Source organism: Macaca thibetana, chromosome 3, assembly GCF_024542745.1.
Source record: "Macaca thibetana thibetana isolate TM-01 chromosome 3, ASM2454274v1, whole genome shotgun sequence".
NCBI lineage: Eukaryota > Metazoa > Chordata > Mammalia > Primates > Cercopithecidae > Macaca > Macaca thibetana.
In genome coordinates, this window is record NC_065580.1 from 100039392 (window position 1) to 100056386 (window position 16995).

At 44.5% G+C, this 16995-nt stretch overlaps 1 protein-coding gene and 1 pseudogene across 1 annotated transcript; both read left to right on the plus strand.

Annotated features, from left to right (window-relative positions):
* Positions 1–1206: 1206 nt before the first annotated feature.
* LOC126950871 (general transcription factor 3C polypeptide 6-like) lies at positions 1207–1857 on the plus strand (annotated as a pseudogene).
* An 11241-nt stretch (positions 1858–13098) lies between these two features.
* On the plus strand, positions 13099–16628 carry PRR15 (proline rich 15). Its single transcript, XM_050783218.1, has 2 exons — positions 13099–13698; positions 15521–16628. Exon 2 carries the CDS (start codon positions 15666–15668, stop codon positions 16053–16055), a length of 390 nt encoding a protein of 129 aa, XP_050639175.1. The 5' UTR covers positions 13099–13698; positions 15521–15665; the 3' UTR covers positions 16056–16628.
* Positions 16629–16995: the final 367 nt, after the last annotated feature.

Here is a 16995-nt window from a genome sequence, read left to right on the forward strand (position 1 = left end):
ACCAAAAATAGATTAATAGGAGATTCTTCTAAATCAGGGTATGGGCAAACCAGAAGTAAACCATACCCATATCCACCCACAGGACTGCACGGACAGTTAAGTTACTTTGGCACAAAAAAGATCTGGATGTTGTAGGGGAGGGAGAAATGAATGGACTGATCCCTGGGAGGGTGTGACTATGGGCTAGCAGTGCTCCTACAGATCAGTTGTTTTGCCCAAGAAATCTCAAGCCACAAACTCAGTGTTCATGTCTGGTAACTCCCCTAACCTCTTGAAAATCCTTTCTAGAGTAAGTCACCTTTGTCTTAGGCCTTAAATTTTCCAACAGTAATTTTTAAAGTAGAATGAGGAACACACAGTAATATCTAAGAATATCAAGAAATGAAACCCTATGAGTGGAAACTGGCAGAAAAAAGAAAAACAGACCAAAGAAACACCTTCAAAGACTTCAGATTTTTGAATTATCAGCCAAAGATTATAAAATAACTGTGTTCAGTATGTTTAAAGTTTAAAAATACAAGTTTAAAAATATCTTCAAGGAATAGAAAAGTATAGTGTTCTAACATATTTGAAATAACACTAGATAGAACATTTAGAAAAGAAAGTTAAAATGTATAAATTAATGAAGGAATTTAACAGATGTTTAGTTGCAACAGAAGACAGAATTAATGAATTGTCACATAGATCAGAAAGAATTCTCTAGAATGCACCAGAGAAGGCAAAACATAAAAAAGAGTAGGTTAAGAAGCACGGTGGGGTAGACTGAGAAGGTGTAACAAATGTCTAATTGGGATTCCAGAAAAAGAAAAGAAAGAGGGCCAGGCTGGGTGGCTCACACCTGTAATCCCAGCACTCTGGGAGACCAAGGCTAGCAGATCGCTTGGTCCCAGGAGATCAAGAACAGCCTGGGCAACATGGCAAAACCTGTCTCTACAAAAAGTACAAAAAATTAGCCAGGTTTGGCGCCTTGTGCCTGTAGTCCCAGCTACTCGGAAGGCCGAGGTGGGAAGATCACCTGAGCCCAGGAGGTTGAGGCTGCAGTGAGCTGTGATCGCGCCACTACACTCCAGCCTGGGTGAAGGAGTGAGAGTCTGTCTCAAAAAAAAAAAAAAAAAAAGAATGGGGCAGAGAATATGTTTGAAGAGATAATAGTTGAAAATTTTCTAAAACTGAAATAAGAAGCCTATAATCCAGAGCTGTGGGACCATGGCAGTAGCAAAGGAACAGAATCCAGAGGATGGCAAAGAGGAGGAAGGAGGAGGGAGAACAGTTGGTTCTCATGGAATTGTCAGGAATTATTGATTCAGACTTTCTCTCGAAATGTGAAAATAAATGCAAAATTTTGAGAACTGACACCAAGAGGCCCTTTCTGCAAGTGGACAGCTATGTCTTGGCTGGGGAGTCTGAAGACACTCTTGGGACCTGTGTTATATTTGAAGAAAATGTTGAACATGTGGATAGAGAGGGCAAGGGGTACGCAGTGCTAAAATACAAGTACCATACAGGGAAGAAGTCAGCATGACAAGAACTCTTCCGACAGAGAAGGAAGGAGGAGAAAACAGGTGGGGTGGAATGGCTGCAAATCAAGGATAAGGATTTCTCTTCCAGACCCAACATGATTTGTAACTTTCTACATAAAAATGAAGATGAAGAAGTGATAGCTTTGGCCTCAGATAAACCTTTGGAACTGGAAGGAAGATTCAAATGAAAGACAGTTCAAACCTGAGTTGTGAACAGGAGAAACCGCTGCACGTGGACATAGAGGATTCTGGTCCTCTTCATGACATCCCTTCTGAGACAGAAGATTCTGTGTTTATAGAAACTCAAGATGCTGCCTTAGAAATCCCTCCTAGATGAAATATGTCTCATAACTCATTATGAGCTTTCTAGTGTTCTTATATAAAAATAATCAGCTGTATAGCTTTCAGTTGTTCACTATTTTATTGTGTTTTGTTGACTATATACACATATCCAGTCACATCACAGCTTATTTTACCAGAATCACTCAGGACCAGACATGAATTGAATTTTTTTAAACTCAGCTTAAATGACTTTAGGGACAGTTCTCTGATGAGTCCTTTAAATTCAAGGTTTTACTAAGGTAAGTACATAAGTTTTCTATTGTAGCTGTTACAAATGACCACAAACTCCGTGGCTGAAAACAACAAAACGTATCATAGTTTTGTAGGTCAGAAATCTGACATGGGTCTTAGCTAAATTCAAGATGCTGGCAGGACTGCATTCCTTTATGGAGGCTAGGGGCAGGGTAGGGGGCCATAAATCCATTTCCTTGTTTATTCAGTTGTGGCAGAATTCAGTTCTTTACAGTTGAAGAATCAAAGTCTTGTTTCCTTGCTGTCTGCCAGCGGAGGGCCATTTCTAGCTTCCAGAGGCTGCCCGCATTCCTTGGCTCATGGTCTCCTTTCCTTCAGAGCTAGCAATGGTGGGTCATGTCCCCTTTCCTGTTATTTCCTCATCATACCTCTCTCTGACCTACCCTTTTGTCTTCTATTCCACTTTTAAAGGTCCATTTGATTATCATTACATTGGGCCCCCTTGAATAATTTCTCTATTTTAAGGTCTATAACCTTAATTCCATCTGCAAAGTCTCTTTTGCTGTGTAATTTAGCATATACAGGCATAAAACTAGGGGCTGGGGCATGGAAATCTTTTGGGAGACCATTTTTCAGTCTACTACAATATGTATTTTATCTAGAAACAGAAAAAGAATTTTGAAGTGCTTAAAGATAAAGCAATTCCTAAAATTCCAGCTGTCAATTCACTTTTTTCACTTAAGCAAGATTGCTGGAATTCAACTGTAATTGTGATTTCATTAGGGCAGTAACTTAAATCTATGATAATTTGTATTTTTTAAGTAAATTATTCACAAATATAGATACTTTGTTATAGGTTGAGTTGTATGAAATTTTCAATATTTGTTTGTATCTGACTACAAAAAAACCCAGCAATTTCACCTAGTTTAGCCTAGGTGAAATTAATAGTTAAAACACACCTCACATTAATCACATCTCACAATTGATGGAGATGTAACTACTTTAACGGGTTAGAGAACTAATATTCTGGAGGAGGAATTTTTTTCTTCAAAAAGTCTTGTATTTAATTGGTACCTTGATAAAAAGCATTTTCAAATCATAAACACATATATATTCCCAGGTTTTATATGACTTTTTTAGTCTCAGCTTTTGTATTAGTCCGTTCTCACACTACGAATAAAGACATAACCTGAGCCTGGGTAATTTATAAAGAAAAAGAGGTGTAATGGATTCACAGTTCCACATGGCTGGGGAGGCCTCACAATCATGGTGGAAGGTGAAGGAGGAACAAAGGCATCTCTTACATGGCTGCAGGCAAGAGGCCATGTGTAGAAGAACTGCCCTTTATAAAACCATCAGATCTCATGAGGCTTATTCACAATCATAAGAAGAGCACAGGAAAAATCCACTGTATAATTCAATTACCTCTCACCAGGTCCCTCCCACAACAGGTGGGGATTATAGGAGATAAAATTCAAGATGAGATTTGGGTGAGGACACAGCCAAACCATATCAGCAATTTTTTTTTTTCTTTTTTTTTGAGACACGGTCTCACTGTGTCACCTAGGCTGGAGTGCAGTGATGCCATCATAGCTCACTGAAGCCTGGAACTCTTGGATTCAAGCAGTCTTCCTGCTTTAGCCTTTCGAGTCACTGGGAACTACAGGTGCATGCCATCATGCCAGCTAATTTTTTCTTCTTTTTTTTTTTTTTTTTTTTTTAGAGACAGGGGCTTACTATGTTGCCCAAGCTAGTCTTGAACTCTGGGCCCTAAGCAATCCTCCTACCTCAGCCTCCCAAAGCTCTGGGATTACAAGCTTGAGCCACTTTGCCCAGCCTAATGTCAGCATTTAATAAGAAGCTATTGTTCCCACCATATATATGTATAGAAGAGGCTGCTAACTGCCTGACTCAATTATCTGTTCTCCCTGTTTCTCTTTGTAACAGAATCCCAAAACTTATTCGGACTAGCAATGTGCCCACTTTCCCCATAGATTCATGTGGTCATATGACTAAGTTCTGGCCACTGACATGGAATTGGAAGTGTTGGGCCAGACCCAGTGGCTCACACCTGTAATCGCAACAGTTTGTGAGGTCAAGATGAGCAAATCACTTGAGCTCAGAAGTTCAAGACCAGCTTAGGGAACATGGTGAAACCCTGTCTCTACAAAAAATACAAAAATTAGCCAGGCATAGCAGGGCACGCCTGTAGTTCCAGCTATTCTGGAGGCTAAGGTAGGAGGATTGTTTTAGCCTGGGAGGTTGAGGCTGCAGTGAGCTGTGATCACACCACTGCACTCCAGCCTGGGCAACAGAGTGAGACCCTGTCTCAAGAAAAAAATATGAGGTGTTGAGTGATGCTTCCAGAAAGTTTTCTTAAACTTAAAGGCATAAGAGGAAGCAGGTAGACTCATCTTCTCTTTCTTCCTGCTAGAACATAGATGTGGTGGCTAGAACTCCAGCAGGATTCTTGGACTTTAAAGCAACCTTGGAAATAAACCCTTGAGTGGCAGAGCAGCAGGATAGAAGATTGGGTTCGGATTATGCGAGACTGCCCTGGACTGCTCTGAGTAAAGGGTTAACAAAGCCCTTTCTCTTCCCCGGTAAAATGACTTTGCCTTTCATCATTTCTCTGGAAGCCTACTAGGCAAGGTAATAATGGAATGTCAGCTGTGATACTAGGCAATACTGGATCATCTTTATGATTAAAGATGATCCCTTATTGGTAAACTGTATCTGGACCAAGAGGACTCTGACACGTACTATAAGTGCCCATTGAAAACCATGAGTTTTGAGATTGATTCCTTAAGCGTAGTGTTCTTTATTGCAAAGATTCCTGGAAATTACAGTCATGGGCTATCTCAACAGGTATTAGTTCTCATGGAGCATGAAGCTTCTAAGCCAGGTGCCTTCTGCACCCACTGGCTGATCTTGTTGCCTTATATTTCAGCTGACACTTGGCAGGCTGGAGTAAAGCCTCCTGCTGAAATAAGCCTCATGCTGCCATGTTGTTCTGTATCTTTCAAAGTTAAGTGAACAGGGTGTCAGATTGGATGCCACAAGGCTTATTGGGTCCTGTGAGTGTCAATGTCATTCTAAACCTGTGACTACTGCTGCTGCTCAGGCAGAAAAGACATTGCCACTGCTTACCTCTGGCCTTCTCTTACATGAGAGAGAAATGACCTACTCTCTTAAGTCACACTTTAATAGCCAAACTTAATTCTAATTGCAACATATGTATTTTTAAAAACATGAAAAATATTAAAAAGTATACCAGGTACAGTAGCTCATTACTGTAATCCCAACACTTTGAGAGGCCAAAGTGGGAGGATTGCTTGAGGCCAGGAGTTCAAGACCAGCTGGGCAACACAGCAAGACACCTGTGTCTTTTTTTTAAAGAAAGTATAAAGAAGTGGAAGATTCTTGAAATTTGTAATTTTGCAAAAGAAACTGATCTACACTATAATGTACTTCTACTTTAAATTGAAGAAGAAAATAAAGTCTTAAATTCTGAAGAGAAAAAAAAGCAGCATATAATCCTGAACAATATAAAAAGAAATCCATATAGACACATTACAGTGATACTAAAGAAAACCCAAGGCAAGGAGAAAAAATATCTTAATAGCAGCAGAGGGAAAGTACCAGTCACCTTCAAAAGAGGGACAAATTAACAGCTGACCTCTCAGCAGAAATAATGTAAGCCTAAAGACAGTGAAATAATGCATATTCAATGTACTAAAAGGAAATAACTGCCAACCTAAAATTCTATACACAACAAAAATATCATACCAGAATTAGGATGAAATATCAGAAAACAGCTAAAAAGAGCTCACCACCAGCCCATCCTCACTTAAAGAAAATCTAAAGGATGTATTTCAGAGAGAAGTATTCTCAGATAGAAACTATGAGATACCAGAAGGAATAAACAGCAAAAATAGAATAAATGTAAACCCCTGAATAAAGAACAGAAATCTTCATTAAATAATTATGTTATGGAAGTACCATATGATTTGGTTGGGGTTGAGGGGATTGTCAAGGAATGTTTCACTGAGGGTGGCAGAGGTCAGTGTGGCTGGAGGGGAAGAGAGGAATGAGGTGGGGCTGAAGAATTAGGTTATATAGGCCATATATAATTATATAGGACTTTATGAGTCACGTCAGTTCTTATCCCACTTGCAAGGGGACACCGTTGTGGGGTTATAAGCAGGGAGATAAGGTTAAATGGTTACTCTGGGTACCATATGATACAGGATGAAGCAGGGCAAAAGTGGATAGAGGGTTTCAAGTTAGGTTGTTGGGGTTGCAATTGAGAGAAGATGATAGTTTAGATTACAGAGCAGCAATGGAAATGGAGGGTGGTAGTTGGATGCAAGAAGCATTTAAGAAATAGAGTTGACAGGCTTTAGGACACACTGGATGTGAAACTCAGCAGAGGGAGAAACCAAGAAGGACACTGCTATAGACTGAACGGTTATGTCCACCCAAAATTCCTACGTTGAAACTCAATCCCCAATGCAATGGTATTTGGAGGCGAGGCCTTTGGGAGGAGATTAGATCATGAAAGCTGAGCCTTCATGAAGGGGATTAGTATCCTTATAAAGGAGACCCCAAAGAGCTCCCTCACCCTTTTCACTTTGTGAAGACAAAGCAAGACAGCCATCTATGAATCAGAACATGGGTCTTCACCCGACACCAAATATGGTGGTATCTTAATTCCCAGCCTCCAGAACTGTGAGAAACAAATTTCTGTTGTTGGTAAACCAGCCAGTGTTTGGTGTTTTGCTATAACAGCCCAAATGGACAAGACAGACACCCTAGTTTCTGGTTTGCATTACTGCCTAGATGTGGTACCAGTCACTTAGACCTGCAATAAGGGCACGTAGCCGAAAAGGAGAAAGTGTTGGGACATCCTATTTTATACTTATTTAGCTTGTTGTGCCTTTAAGACAGTCAAGGAGAAATGTCAAAGAACTAGTTAAATACTTAGACCTGGAATTCAGAGAAGCTCAAGCTAAAGATACAAATTTAAGAGTCATCTTCACAGAAATAACACCTGAAGCCATGGGCATAGCAATGATAACCAGAAAAGGACTTAGGACTGAACCTCAAGAACTCTAACATCCTGAAGTGTTGAGAAGCTTGAGCTCTGGAGTCAGGCTGCCTGATTTTGAATCCTGGCTCTACTAACCACAGGCTGTTTTGCCCTCTCTGAGTACCACTGACATCCTCTGTAAAATAGCTGGTGGTTGCTAGGAGGATTATATGAGATAATACATAGAGAGCGTCTACCATGGTATCTGTCTCATGGTAACAGCTCCAAAGCTTAGCTTTATTCATAATATGACAGGAAAGGAGAGGATAGACTGGGAAAGGAGACAAAGCAGCAGGCAGAGAGAAAAAGAAGAAAAGACAGAACAGTGAATGTTTTCAGGAAGAGCCAGCAGTGTTGATGTTATAGATAGGTCAAAAAGATGAGGACTGATACATGTCCTATAAGCCCAGGGACCCTAGAGAAACCATGTTAGAGGGAGAGGCGTGCAGATGCCATATTGGAGTTAGGGCGAGAAAATGGAGACAATAAGTGTAGAAGACACATCTGGGAGTTGAACTAACAAAGGGAGAATAAAAATATCAATAGGTTCCTATGGAGAAGGGTCAAGGAGGTCTGTTACTCTAAGAAAGAGGCACCAACAGATATCTCCCAATGCTCTTCTGTGGAACAGCTGACTCGGCAGATAGTGAGTTCCTCATTCCCAGCACTGATCACAGACACTGGATGACCATTTGTTAAGACGGGTGAACAGGGAGGCTGATGACTTGGAGACCTATGATTCAGGGAAAGGGCTCGTGAGACACAGGGACTAGGAGTGGGGTCAGAAAGAGTCAGCTGGTGTTGAACTGCAGAGAAAGGTGGCATTGGGCGAATAAATCAGCCCTGCTTAGGTCAAGTAGCACTCAGGGAAAATGTGTAGAACTGAAATAATTAGTAATGTTTTGTGACTATCATTTTTGAACCTCTAGATGTGCATTTGTGTTAACCTGACAAGGTACAGGATGAGATGCTATAAAAAGTGGATTCCAATTTCATGCATGGGTAACATCCCCACTCTCTAAATCCACAACACTGATGCATATAAACAGAAAGAAAAAAAGAAATCATAAACTACTCATACATTGATGACTATAAAGGAAAAGGACAGGAGAGATACATGCCTAATTTCCAAAAGATGGAGGAGTCCACAGAAGAAAGGAATGAAGAAAGGCAGGGAAAGGAAAAACGAAGAGTAAACATGAAAATAAGTGGCAAAAAGCTCAAAAGGAATAACACCAAAACATTAACCAGGGTCATCCTGGAATGAAAAGAACACAGGTGATTCTTATTTTCTTCATTTTGATTAGCTAGATTTCTATATTTCTTTAAATTTCTCATCTTGTTTTTCTCTTTGCCTAGTTCCCAATACAGATGCTTAAAAGGACGATAATACATTTCTCAACCTACCATTCAATGCCAGATTTGCTAGGATAGCAGATGCCATGTTAACCTGTAAAAATCTGATTTTAATTGCTAGTGCAATGCTTACCCTCTAATAATTCATTCTCTATTGTCTTTGAGTATAAATATTTATTGCACTTAAAGGTTCAATTTATTTTTTTTAAAGAAGCAATTTTTTTTTTTTTTTGAGACAGAGTTTTTCTCTGTTGCCCAGGCTGGAGTGCTATGGTGCTATCTTGGCTCACCACAACCTCTGCCTCCCAGGTTCAAGTGATTCTCCTGCCTCAGCCTCCCAAGTAGCTGGGATTACAGGTATGCACCACCACACCCAGCTAGTTTTGTATTTTTAGTAGAGATGGGATTTCTCCATGCTGGTCAGGCTGGTTCTGAACTTCTGACCTCAGGTGATCTGCCTGCCTCGGCCTCCCAAAGTGCTGGGATTGCAGGCATGAGCCACCACGCCCTGTGCTAATTTTTTAAAAGAAAAAGAAAAAATGTGTCCTTACCCAAATCATCAACACATTTTTGAAAAATGACAAGATAAGAAATGTAAGCTTTGTCCAGTTAAAGCATGTCAATATTATAACATTAAAAGTCATCTACTATTAACTAAATAAATGAGTCAACTTTTAAATGCATCTATCATGCAAGATGTCTAGCTTAAAAATACAGAGCTGTAGGGCCAGACCATGTCCTCCTTACAGAACCAAACAATATGATTCCTGGATCAATAGTTACAGAACACAACTATATTTGTAATACTAACCGTGTGTGTGTGTTGGTGGGAGAGCTTAAAACAGTTCTAGATGCAAAAATGGAGAAAAATAAGTCTTAATTGTTTAACGCTGTCTTTAAAAGTCAAATTACATTGATAGCTCAGATAATCTGATTAACTTCACCTGTTGGTCTTACCGCCAGTTTACTCATCCATGCACTACACATGCGTTTATCTACTCATTCCCTTAACTCAAAATTTTACAGATGCATTCTCTGCCTCTAAAAACTTGCCCATCACTTTAACATTTCACTAAATCCTCCTGGGAAGAACTTTTCATATTAGTCCAAAAAAATGTGACAATATTACCTTTTTTCCCTTTTGGACACTATCATCTCTTCCTCTAACTAGAATAGTCCCTACCAAGTAGGAATGGGTTTGGCTGCAAGACACAGAAAACTGTGTTTAAATCTGTGGTTAAACCACAGGGATATGTACGATCTCACTGAACTAAAAGTCCACAGGTAGGTGGTTCCAGGGTTCCTTCAGGGAATGGATGGTGTAATCGAGGACCCAGACACTTCCACACTCCCATGCCATCATCCTTAACATGGCGTCTCCTATTCCTATGCCTGCTGCCTCACTGGCTGCTGCCATACCAGGTGTCACATCCTCGTGCTGTGCTTAAATGCAAGCATCAAGGGTGTGGCAAAAGATGTTCTCTCAGAAGGTTCTGTCCTTTATCTGGAGAAAAAGCATTTCTAGAAGTCTTCCTTACAGCCCCATAGGCCAAAACTGAATCACATGGCCACTCCTAGTCACAGGAAAGGCTGTGAAAATATTTCCCTTCTCAGCTTCTAGTCAAACTCAATCTCCTTATTTGTAGGAATTAAATGAAAGTGCACTGTTGATTCTATCTCCAACATTCCTATTGCATCCGCGTAATTATCTTCATCCCCACCACTTCAACTCCCACCACTGTACTACAGGCTTCAGAATATCCACCTGAAGTCTCCCAGCAGTTCTTAGCTGGTTTCCTGATTGCCCCATTTTGTCCCCTGTACCATCCACCTATTTTATTTTATTTTATTTTATTTTTTTGAGAGAGTCTTTCTGTTGCCCAGGCTGGAGTGCAGTGGTGCAATCATAGCTCACTGTAGCCTGGAATTCCTGGGCCCAAGTGATCCTCCCACCTCACCACAAGCAGCTGTGACTACAGGCTCATACCACAACACCTAGCTAATTTCTTCTATTTTTTGTAGAGATGGGGGTTTCACCATGTTTCCCAGGCGGGTCTCAAATACCTGGGCTCAAGCAATCCTCCCACTTCGGCCTCCCAAAGTGCTGGGATTACAAATGTGAGCTACTGCGCCTGGCCCATTCTTTTTTGAGATAGAGTCTAGCTCTGTCACCAGGCTGGAATGTAGTGGTGCGATCTCCGCTCACTGCAACCTTCACCTCCCGGGTTCAAGCGATTCTCCTGCCTCAGCCTCCCGACTAGCTGGGACTACAGAAGGACGCCACCACACCTGGCTAATTTTTGTATTTTTAGTAGAGACGGGGTTTAACCACATTGGCTAGGATGGTCTCGATTTCTTGACCTCATGATCCACCCGCCTAGGCCTCCCAAAGTGCTGGGATTACAGGCGTGAGCCACCGCGCCCAGCCCCATTCATTCCTTATACACCGTGGCACCACATTTAACTGCGAATCTTACCATGTTCTTCCTCTTTAGTGGATTGTGGTCCTGAATGGTCTGGTCACACCCACCTCTCCAGCTTCAGCTCCCTCTCCTTACTTAGATCACACGCACCTGCTCTTTGCCTCTCAAGAAACCTCAATTTCCTCACACCTCCAAGTTGTTGCACATGCTATTTCCTCCATCTGAAATGCTCACCCATTCTGCATCTCAGCTAATCTCTCCTCAGTTTTCACGTCTCTCCTTGAATGTCCTCCCTGTACACAAGGGTTATTTGTAACATGTTGTTACTAAGTTCAAAGTTGCTAAATATAAATGAGGAAGGGCACTTAAAGTAATCAATGTTTTTTGTTAATTTCAGCAGTTAGTAGAGGTTCGTTTATTACTAACATGTTGGCCCTTTTGTTCAAATCACACTTGAGGAGCCAACTGGCAGAACTTATTTTATTTTCCTAATTTTTTTATTCTTTCACCCATATGCTCAACAAACAATGTAAAAACCCAGCTCCATAGCTTCCTAGTGGTGATGACTCCTCAGACAAGGGCATTCCTCCATGATTCAATTTCATCTGTAAAGTAATGGCACTATGATGACTTATCCCATTCTCCCCTCAAAGTTCTGCCTTTGTTCAATCCTGGTGCTGTGATTGAATGTTTATGTTCTAAAACTAATCCCGAGAAACATACAAAAATGCATGACTTCCAAATACCCTGTGCTGTGCATATCATAAAAAATTCAAAGAATCCCAAACTAAAAAGTAAAAAATATATTCATATTTTTACCTTTCACAAATTGAAATACTATAAAAATTTTTTCTACTAATTCTATATTGCAAATTATTTGAGTATTTGAGTTAGGCAGTTAGGCACTATGTCTTTCACTATTTCTTTCTTTCTTCTTCTTTTTTTTTTTTTTAACAGAGTCTCACTGTCACCCAGGCTGGAGTGCAGTGGCAGGATCTCGGCTCACTGCAACCTCTACCTCCCAGGTTCAAGTGATTCTTGTGCCTCAGCCTCCCCAATAGCTGGGAATACAGGCGTGCACCACTACACCGCCTTTTTTTTTTTTTTTTTTTTTTTTTTAAGTAGAGACAGGGTTTTGTCATGTTGGCCAGGCTGGTCTCAAACTCCTGGCCTCATGTGATCCACCCGCCTTGGCCTCCAAAGCGCTAGGGTTACAGGCTTGAGCCATCTTACCCGGCTGTCTTTCACTGCTTTTATACTGCAAAAAGTTTTCACAACAAAGATGCTCAGTTGCTGCACACCCAGTCCTTCAGAGGAGTTATGCTTGTATATGAGCTCAAGGAACATCAAAATAGTTTTTTGAAAGAGAAGAGCATCTTGGAAAATGAAGCAAGCTGCACCTCTGTCTTCATTAGTGAAAATGCCCTGTGCCAATATCTTTATGTCAAACGAATAAGAAGTACTGTTATGTGACCAGGAGTGCAATCCCCTGGTTCACTTCCTGCAGTGGCTCAGGGCTGGATTTACACTGCCCTCGTGGGGTGGCTGTCCATGGACTTCCAGGCCTGAAAGAAGGAAATTCACATCCTCACTGAGTCGTATTAAGAGTTCCAGATGGGCAAGTTGTGGTGGGTAAGACCGTGAAAGCTAGAGTCAGGCCCCCTGGGTTCCAACCCTGCTCTGCCACGTACCAGACAGGCAACCCTGAGCAACCATTTTCCCATGTTAGGGTTTCCTCGCCTGTCGAGTGAGAATAATAATAATAATAATAATAATACCACCTACCTCCTAGGGTTGCTGGGAGAAATAAATGACTTAATTCACAGAAGAGCCTGCAATGTCGCCTGGCTGGCACACAGCGGACTTGTTAATAACTTTACAGCCTTTCAACTAAGAGCGCCTGAAACACGCGAACATTTTGCTCGGGTGTGGATTCGCTCCCGTGAGTTACAAAACTTGGGATCCCGGGACCCGGAAAGCAAGGGGGAAAATAAACCGGTAAGGGGCCAAGGGAGAGCTGCTGCGGCAATTTTCACCCAGCCGAGCCCACCTACGGCCTCGGCCTCAGGTCTCTGCCGTTTCTTCTCAAGGAGTCGGTCGGGGGAGCGGCGCTGCACAGCTTTTCTCCAATCAAACACCTCAAGGCTGGCGCCTGATCCAATCTCCTCCCCTGGAGGGCGGGAACGCGAAGTTCCTACCTGCACCTGTGGCAGCGGTGACCGCCTCCTGGTTTATTTTCTTTTCTCCCCCAGCTGCCCCAGCCTTCTGGTTTCCCAAATCACTTGGCAAATAACCAGCAGGTGGGCAGATGTCTTTTCTGCGTTCCTACGGACGCGCAGGCAAGTTCGATGCGCCAGAGTGAACAGCCAGGGTCCCATCTCTCAGCCGGCTCCCGGGCGGTGCTAGCAGGGAAGAGGGACGCGCGGGCGAATGAAACACTACTAGACCGGAAAGCCGGCCTGGACCTTCACCCCCGGCAGCGAGTCTGGCAGCCCCTCGCCGCCGCCCCCTCCGACCTGAACAGACTGCGCTGCGAGCCCCGGGCTTCCGCCGCAGCGCACAGAAATTGGAGGTGCCCGAGGAGACCAGCAGCAGCACTTGATTTAGCTGGGCTGAGGGAATTCCGACCTGTACACTTTCCAGAAGCCTGACCTCTCCAAGTCTGCGCCCAGGAACTCGAGCCCCGGCTTCCAGGTTGATCCAAGCGCGCCCCCTCCGTGCTGTCGGCCGCGTTCACCGCGCGGGGCCTCCGGGTCCTGTGAAGCCCGAGCAGGTGAGCGACTGGGGGTGGTTCGGCGTCCGCCGAGAGAGAGCCTGACGCCGGGGGTCACCCTGGGGTGCTGCCTGGTACCTCCCAGGTACCCGCCTCCCGGCGCCCTAAGAGAGGCTGAAAACCACGGACGCTCCAGAACTCCGTTTTCTGTGCTTTTGCGTAATTTGCCATCTTTTCCTTGCGCAATTCGTACAAAGCCCTTCCGTGCTCACAAAGTTGATAATTGTGAAGAAGAAATTGTAGGTTAGAGGAGAGAAAGCAGCATCAGGACACCTTCCCACCACTGTTAGTAAATGACTTGGGGGTAGGGGTTGCTTTTCCGATCTGCAAAGTAGGAGTGAATGGGATGTTTGCAGACGCAGTTACTAATTGTGCCTTAGGGCGTGGGTGCCTTTTGTACCGAAAGAACTTTTGGCCGTTTTTTCTTGTATTGTTTTCAAGTCGCTGCCCGAGTGTGTCCTCAGGGCATCCTGGGGAGGAGCTGGTGCAGCGGTTTCGGGGCGCAGCCGAGGCCGCCCCGCCGCCTCCCGTAGGCGATCAGACTTCCTCTCCCTGGCGGTTCCGGGAGGAGAACCTCCTACAACAAACACCGCCGAAGTTTCCCTCTCCAGCGCGTTCGCCAATCCCAGGAGCGCCCGGCGCGTGGGCTGGGAAGAAGCCGAGCGGAAACCTGGAAGTGAGCCGCGGCGCAGGCGAATCCTGCGCGTTGCTGGTGGCAGCGCCCAAGAGACCCCGCACAGAAAGTGGGCTGAGAGTCTTGCTTGCTGTACCAGCACCTAAGTGCTCAGAAGCGGCCTTTCGCTTCGCAGAGGCGGGGGGGTCTTAGAAGCTTGGGGAAGAAGCACGTTGTTTCGGAGTTCCTGGTTGCGTTCTTTCTCCTTGGGAGGAGGGAATTGCACAAGGAAAAGAAGAGAAGCCTTTACTTTGTAACTGGAATTCTCCCGAGTTGAGCTGCGTCGTACAGACTCGGTGCATATTTTAATACAAAACTAAGGGAAGAGGCCATTTGATACCGCTTGGCTTCATCTCAACCGTCAGCCGGGGGTGACTTCAAAAAGACGCAAGATTGGGCTCTGGGGAATAAAAGGAAGAATTAGGATGGCGGTTTTCAAGGGAAGTTAAGTCTAGACATGCTTCTTTGAAAGTCACAAGGCAGAAGTGGTCAAAAGCAGAATTTAAAAGAACCAAAACAAAAATACCATAAGCTTGTCCTTCTCTCCTGCTGGGATATAAATTCTCCTAAGTATCTCATCGAAAAGGCTCCTGGGACGAAAGTCGACGGGAGCAAATCTTGCAGGGAAATTTGACTGTTTGACCATGGACTAATTAATACTCACCGTTCACCTGTAGAGAGGATGCACTTGGTTCCCAGCGCCCTCCTCCCAAGTGCTCATCCAAAGGCAGGCCACCCTGGACCGGATGGGTCACCTTTGGGCATCCATCTACAGTCAAGCAGTGTGGACAGGGCAGGTCATTTTCCCTCTCGAGACGGGTTGATCCAGAGGGCTGGGTACGTCCCCTGGGTCCCCCACCCCGTGCACCCTGACCACTGCACTGCACTTCCCCTGAAGGCAAGGCAAAGGTTGAAGCCAAAGAGTTCAAGGGTCAGCCTGGAGACCAGATGATGGTGCCCTGAAAGACACTTCCACCGGCACCCTACGGGGTGCGGTGGCGTCTAACTCTAATGTGGGCTACGTGGCTACCGGATTGGGTCTCTCCACCCTAGCCGATCCGGTGCCAGACAGCACAAGGGAGAGGAAATGGGACTGGGGGGCACATGACTTCAACCAACGCAGTAACCAAGTTTTGTTTTCTTCCCCAGCACAGGCCGCTGCCTCAGCATCCACCCCGCAGCCCACGTGTGGCAAACCGGGGAAGGGGTGGAGTGAACGGCCGGAGACCACGTGGAGGGAGGGGCCGCCTTGGCCCTTCCATCTGGGTGCCGGGAGCCCCTAGGCCCTCCGGCCATGGCTGACAGCGGCAGTGCGGGCAGCTCGGGCCCCTGGTGGAAATCGCTCACGAACAGCAGGAAGAAAAGCAAGGAAGCTGCAGTGGGGGTGCAGCCTCCAGCCCAGCCCGCTCCAGGGGAGCCCACGCCACCTGCGCCGCCCAGCCCGGACTGCACCAGCAGCTCCAGGGAGAATCAGCACCCCAATCTCCTCGGGGGCGCCGGCGAACCCCCCAAACCAGACAAGTTATATGGGGACAAATCCGGCAGCAGCCGCCGCAATTTGAAGATCTCGCGCTCCGGCCGCTTTAAGGAGAAGAGGAAAGTGCGCGCCACGCTGCTCCCGGAGGCAGGCAGGTCCCCGGAGGAGGCGGGCTTCCCTGGTGACCCCCACGAGGACAAGCAATAGCCCCAATAGCCTTCGCGCTCCAAGACTGTCTACCCAGCACTACCCCAAGCCCCCAGTTCCAAATCCGAGACTTCAGGCCCGCCCCCTTACGTGTCTTCTCATTCCACCAAATTCAGAATATTTACACAATGCCTTCATGATTTTATTTTTCTGGAAATTGAAGTGTCAATTGGGTTCTCAATATTTCATGACTCCAAGGATGCATTAAATATTTGTGGTAAGAGAAGATACCTGCCGCGGAGGAGGGTGGCGTAATTATTTTTTTCAAAAAGCTATTCTGGGACCCTGGCCCCCTGGCTCCTGTCACAGCTCAGCTTGAACTCTGTAGCCTCTCAAATGAAGATGGCTGTTATTTAGGACTCTGTGGAAAGCAAATCACAGTGCTGTTTTTAATGCCTGAGAAATGCACTTTAGGGGTACCTCCGTAGATGTATACCTTAAGTGAAGGAGTGGGGGAGGAAGAAGCATTCTTAAGTAGAAGCATTTTAAGGTAAGGCAGGATTGCTTTTAATGTTAAACTACAAAACTGTACTGCCTATTTTAGTGTGGACTATTAAAACCCTTGCACTGTAAGACTTAAGGTGACTTTTGTATTTTTTCCATTCCAAGACTGAAACCCATCATACTTAAAAGCGGGCATGCAAAGTCCGAGGTGAGAGTTAATCATTTGCCACACAACATAACAGTGATTATTGGAAAGCTGCAGGGAAAAGAACACTTCTGGAAACCAGCGACACCCGGACTGGAACCTGTTAGCCAGATATCCCTATTTATCAGCCAAATTCAAGGAAGGGAGAGAGATACCAATTCATTATTCCTAAATTCAGTGCATTTTCATAGACTATAGTAAGTTACGATACTAGTAATACATCCCTTTCAGTATCCATTGTTAAACTTATAATTGTCTAAAATTAAACAAGGCCAGGTGCGGTGGCTCACG

What these genes read in the sequence shown, in the direction of transcription:
- PRR15 (XM_050783218.1), top strand. Translation starts at nt 15,666, where the DNA reads ATGGCTGACAGCGGCAGTGCGGGCAGCTCGGGCCCCTGGTGGAAATCG.